General features: G+C 36.0%; 1 protein-coding gene across 1 annotated transcript; it reads left to right on the top strand.

Annotated features, from left to right (window-relative positions):
* Nucleotides 1-5,231: 5,231 nt before the first annotated feature.
* Nucleotides 5,232-5,579, top strand: LOC101561852 (c-Myc-binding protein-like). The gene has a single exon (XM_004624986.2). It carries the CDS (start codon nt 5,236-5,238, stop codon nt 5,545-5,547), a length of 312 nt encoding a protein of 103 aa, XP_004625043.1. The 5' UTR covers nt 5,232-5,235; the 3' UTR covers nt 5,548-5,579.
* The last annotated feature ends 350 nt before the right edge of the window (nt 5,580-5,929 follow it).

Below are 5,929 nucleotides of genomic sequence, written 5' to 3'. Positions count from 1 at the left end.
TTTCATGTCTGTCCAGGAAATTCACACAACAAACTGGGACATGCATGTTATGCCCATGACCATCAGAGTTCTTGGACATTTAGACTCAGGAACTGAGATCCACACCCACATGGTTCTCAGGCCTGTAGTCTTGGAATGAATAATACCTCTGACTTTTGTTCTTGAACACAGAAGTTGTGGGACTCCTCATTCTCCTGTGTGAGCCTATTTCCATAATAAATCTCCTCATATATCTCTCTATATGTCAATGGATCTATTACTCTGAGGAACCCTGATAATCCCCAGTTCTTTTAAAAAAAGGGCCTATTGTAGTCAACCACACTTGGCCACAGAGAACTGCTTGTTCTCCTTAAGAAATAGTGCCATATCAAGGATTTAATATTGCTTCTCTCGGAAGCTGACAAATTAGACCTTCAGAAGTAGCAGCAGATAGACTGGGCTTGGTAAATAGCAGTTGGCTATTGAGACATTTTTTATCCATCCATCTGGAATCCACATTAGCACATGGTAATATATGAAGATTTTTTTTTTCTATATTGAACTAGTTTTCATCTAGTTTTCACACTGTCATTTACAAAACAGTTCATTCTTTCTCTATTGGGTTGTGAAGCCTATGCTATTACATAACAAGTCTTATCTACAATTATATTCTTACATAGTTGTGCCTCTGTCTCTGAGTTTTCTCTCCTGTTCCTCTGGTTTACTGTTCTGTTCCTATATCTGTACTTTCCAAATTCCACTAGCTTCTTTAGTGTGTCTTAATCTATGGCAGGTGTTGAAGGGCTGCATCTTTTTCTGATTTCACCTCTACGCTTGGAGCAGCTTTATCAACAGAAAAATTGGCTACAGATGGCAGAAACAATGCTTAAACACTTACCTTTAGAAATGCAGAGTTAGGGTGACTTAGGCACCACCCATAATGCCTGTGCTACTCATTAGAGAGTCTCACTGCCTGGTGATGCCCTGTTGACATCTTTCAAATGCTCATGATGAGATGCAAATGTCAAATATCACGATATGCACAAATTTAAAGAAGAAATGTAGAAATGCACATTTTATGGAAAAATTAAACAAAATATAGACATCAAGAGTGTACTGTCAGGCTAACAATTGTTTTAGAGTTAGAACAAAATCTCTACTGACAAAAGTTTCAATCTGTAAGTAATATGACAGTTCTAAATATGTGTGCCTCACCACTCAGCTTCAGATTATAAAGTGAAAATCAAATTAAAGTAGACAAATCTGGTCTTAACCATCCAGCAGAAAAGTACAACTATGAGGGATAAAAAGTAAAGCCATATTAATATGCTGAGCTGCAAGTCAACAACTTTAGACATTGCCAGTGTTATGGAAAACCCACTAGTATTATGGTCTATTGGACCATATTGGATTATTTTGTTGAATTCAAGTACCTACAGTATTTGAACTGGCATCAAGTGTGAAAAGGTCCTTTAAAAACTTCACCAAATATAGCTTCTCTAACAGCAATGGAACACCCATCTCTGACAAAACAAAACAAAAAAGGGAGATATAAATGAAGAACCATCTTGCAATGAAAAAAATTTATCTATATGTATATACAAAATAGGTATACAACTGCTTTCTCTTAGTTCAATGAGAAGAAAGATTTGTACTAATAATGTTTGGACAAGATATCATGTCTGCATCTTGTACTATGAATAACCACTCCCAAAACAACAATATGTAGTATATTAATTAATGAAACTGTCCTACTAACCTGTTTTGAAATTGTATCATTGCTATTTCTTTCTCACTAAAATTAATAAAAAAAATTTTTAAAAATAAAAGTAGACAAATCTACAAAAACCAATGTCAAATTCCTATTATTTTGTTTAGTGAAATTCTATATCACTTCTAATGGGATTTTTTTTTACCATTTTGTATTGCTTTTTCAAAAAGATAAAACATCTTTTTTTAAAGAAAGTAGACAAATCTATCATTATAATGGGAAATGCAGTTATTTCAGTTCACTGGTTTAAGAAAGAGTAAGGCATAAAAAATACAAATAAATGAAACTAGATCAAAGTAATAAGTGACCTCAAAAACCTCAGATATCATATTACTATCATTGCTGAAAAAGGGGGTGGTAGGTTTTGGAGAGAGGATGACTGATGTGTGCAACAATGAAATTAAGTAAAAGAAGTAACATCTAATAGTCTGTATAAAAGTACAGTGACTGGTTGACAACATTCACCATTGTATATTTCAAAATAGCTATTGCAATGATTTTAAATGTTTCTGACACAAAGAAATAATGTTTGAGGTGATGAATATGTTAATAACTATGATCACCACACACACGTATTTATTGAGAGGGAACAGCAAGGTATCTCCAGAATATATGTAGAATTATTTATTGTGATATCATATATGGTACTAATATTTATAAAAGAAGAAAAAGGGAAGGAAATAGGATCAAGAGATAGATGAAGAGAGGAGAGAAAGAAGAAAAAGGGTACAAGAAAGGAATGAAGATGCATTGTGTATATGTACTAGTTCCCCACAAGGAATGTATTACAAATATGTACTAATTTTAAAAAGCCAGAAAAAGAAGAAATGTAACAGAAAAGAAAAAAATATACAAGAAGTAGTGCAGAAAAAGAAACATGAGAAACTTAAATTAATCATATCAATAATCAAAAAGCAAAATGGGTAGAAAATGATGATGATCACCTGGGCAAAAAATTGCTTATTCTGAAGCTTATGTGGGTGAAAGTAAATGAGCAATACAGGATATTCTAATTCTGTTATTTCCTAAGCCCTTGAAAACCAGGGTTTCTAGTGTGAACAATAGGAAATTTGACAAGAGGTTAATAAAATGACCTGAGACCCTGAATCTGAATTGGAAGTATCAGTCTGAATTTGGGTGTTTGGAGTAGGCGTGGACGTGCACACATACATGTATGTATGGATAGTTCATACTCTGTCCATCAAAGAAGCTAGAAACAATTCCATTTTAAAGAAAAAATTTTAAATCATTTAATTTGTTTTTCTTTTTATTTTTTAAAATTTGGTACAGAGTCTTGCTACGCAGCTCAGACTCATAGTGATCCTCCTGTCTCAACCTCCCCAGTGCTGAGATTATAGGCATGCGCCACCACACTCAAGTTTTGATGGCTGGTACAGCATGCAGTACAGGAAATTGAACCTGGGTCCTTGCCCTTGCCAGGCAGAGACTTAGATCACTGAGCTCTCTCCCCAACCCTAGAAACAATTTCTAATCCAATAACAATTAGGCATCTTGTATACAGATAGATTGTGATTGTTAACTATGACTAAATAAGAGAAAACCAGGGGCTTTTGGAGAAAATAGTTCATTGCAAACCTGTTGCACGAAAAGTAGGATATAAACCTGAAATACATTTTCATACAAGATAGCAAAAAAGCTATTAGGACCATGCCAAATTCTTCTTTCTTTCTTTCTTTCTTTCTTTCTTTCTTTCTTTCTTTCTTTCTTTCTTCTTTTTCTTTTTTATGTATTTAGTACAGGGTCTCACTACACAGATCAGGCTCATAGTGATCCTCCTGTTTTCAACCTCCCAATCTCTGGGATTACAGGCATGTGCCATCATTCCCAGTCTCAATTGCTGTCTCAGCAAGCTCCAGGGGCAGGGCCAGCACAGCACGCCAGATATCAAACCTGTTCTCTGAGCCTGCCTAAGCAGGTGCTTCAGTCTGCCGAACTATCTGGCCAGTCCCCATGCCAAATTCTAGAACCAACTTGAGGGGCTTCTGCTGAACAAAATATAAGATACTTGGCTTTAAAAGGTATTGTTACAATTAAGTGAAGTCTCCCAATAGATTAAAGTCATGGATTCAGAATCATTTCTTAAAAAACTAAACAGCTTTGTATTATTGTTTCACTATTTTAAAAACTGGCTAATGGAAGAGCCAAATATTCATCTTATTTCCTGAATAAAATTATACTGTTGGTTAGTGGCTATAAAAGTAGCATTCACAAGGGGCCGGGGAAATAGCTCAGTAGAATAAGCATTTGCCTGGCAAGTGCAAGAGCCTGAGTTCTATCCCCAGTTCCAAAAAAAAAAAAAAAAAAAAAAAAGTAACATTCACATAAAAGTATCCCAATGTAAATTGTCCATGAAATATTTCACCTAACAAATGAAAGATAAATTACTCTTTAGAACTTTCAATAAATTAACGAATGTAGACATTGGACATTTCCAGCTGCTAACCACAGAACAAGAGAAAAACCACACATTATATGCCTCTTGTTAAAGGAATACAGCACCACCTATGGTCATTGCAAAGGGATTATACCTAAATCCAGTAAAGCCTCTGGCTCCCTCTGCTAATTTTCAGGAAATACAGAGGATAAAGAAATGTGTTGAACTGCACCAAGAACAAAATCCAGGCTGTAGGAAACCATTACACCAAAAGTTCTAGGCTCTAGCCAACTATCCTCAGTTATCAAGAACTGTACTCTCAGTTCTCTGGGAGGCTGAATCAGGAGGATAACAAGTTCAGCTCTAGCCTGAGCCTGGGCAACTTGGCAACTGAGATCCTGTATCAAAATAAAAGTTTACAAGACCTGGAGGATCGCTCAATGCAAAGGCCCTTGGTTTAGTCTGCAGTGAAAGAGACTTTCATTGCACATGCCTTGAACTGTTGGAGTTCTGAATTGTGTGACTACATAACCAACCTCACAGACTTAGGATGACTGTTTAGAAGTGTAATGTAATTTTTAATTCAAACACAGAACATCAAGAATTTCCCACATTGGATTTATCCAAGTCAGTAAGTCCAAAGTGGACAAAGAGAAGCAACTAAAGTGCTTGGAATCATTTACTAATCCCCCTCCCCATTTTACCTATTAATAATAAAGATAATGGTTATATTGTACCAATATTTCACAGTGGGGTTTTTTGTACCAATGTTTATTTTTAGAAATTTGCCTGGATCTCATTTGTAATTTCACTTCTACAATTTACATTAAAATTTAATATTCTAGACTAAGATCGCTACTTCTTCCTAGTACCAAGTAGTCAGGGTGGGTGGAGCCACTGGGGTGGCAAAAACCGGGGTAACTGGTACCTGCTCTCATATACAGAAATGTGGCCTATTTCTTCCTTTATAGATTAAATAATCTCCATAAGACAATTTAATTTTTTATTAAAATCTTGTGCACTTTTGAGTGCAGCTCCGAGCCCGCCGGCCACAGTCTCTGGCGCCAGCTACCCCGTTGCCCCTGTCACTATGGCCCATTACAAAGCCGCCGACTCCAAGCGCGAGCAGTTCCGGAGGTACTTGGAGAAGTCAGGGGTGCTGGACACGTTGACCAAGGTGTTGGTAGCCTTATATGAAGAACCAGAGAAACCTACTAGTGCCTTGGATTTTTTAAAGCATCACTTAGGAGCTGCTACCCCAGAAAATCCAGAAATTGAGCTGCTTTGCCTAGAACTGGCAGAAATGAAAGAGAAATATGAAGCTACTATAGAAGAAAATAAAAAACTGAAAGCAAAGCTTGCTCAGTATGAACCACCTCAGGAGGAGAAGCGTGCTGAATAGGATTCTTCTCAGTTGAAAAGAAATGAAAAATGGTTTTGTATGACTTCACTAGTTTGTATAGTATATAATCCTTTCTGAACAGATGCTATAGAACTTTTAATATGTTAAATTCATCTCTCACATTTAAATGTTATAAACGCATATACTCAAAATCACCAATAAAAACCAATACAACTTTCTTTGGATCTTAAAGCAGGACAAATATGGGGCCAAATTAAATTCTGAAGAAACCTAAACAGCGATCTAATTCATTATCTTAAAAGACATTCTGTTAGTCTGATTGTGAATAATCCTACTGGTTAGATGTTACCCAAAGACGTTTAGTGTGGAGCTGCTCCTTGGTTTAGTTCAGGATATGAGCATAGGTACAATCATACTTTAC

The sequence above is a fragment of the Octodon degus genome, unplaced genomic scaffold (genome assembly GCF_000260255.1).
Source record: "Octodon degus isolate 3935 unplaced genomic scaffold, OctDeg1.0 scaffold00008, whole genome shotgun sequence".
NCBI classification, from domain to species: Eukaryota; Metazoa; Chordata; class Mammalia; order Rodentia; family Octodontidae; genus Octodon; species Octodon degus.
Note: the sequence above shows the minus strand (reverse complement) of the source record. Positions and strands in the feature narration are given on the sequence as shown.

Bases quoted from the DNA above. Each gene is read 5' to 3' on its own strand.
- LOC101561852 (XM_004624986.2), top strand. From the start codon at position 5,236: ATGGCCCATTACAAAGCCGCCGACTCCAAGCGCGAGCAGTTCCGGAGG.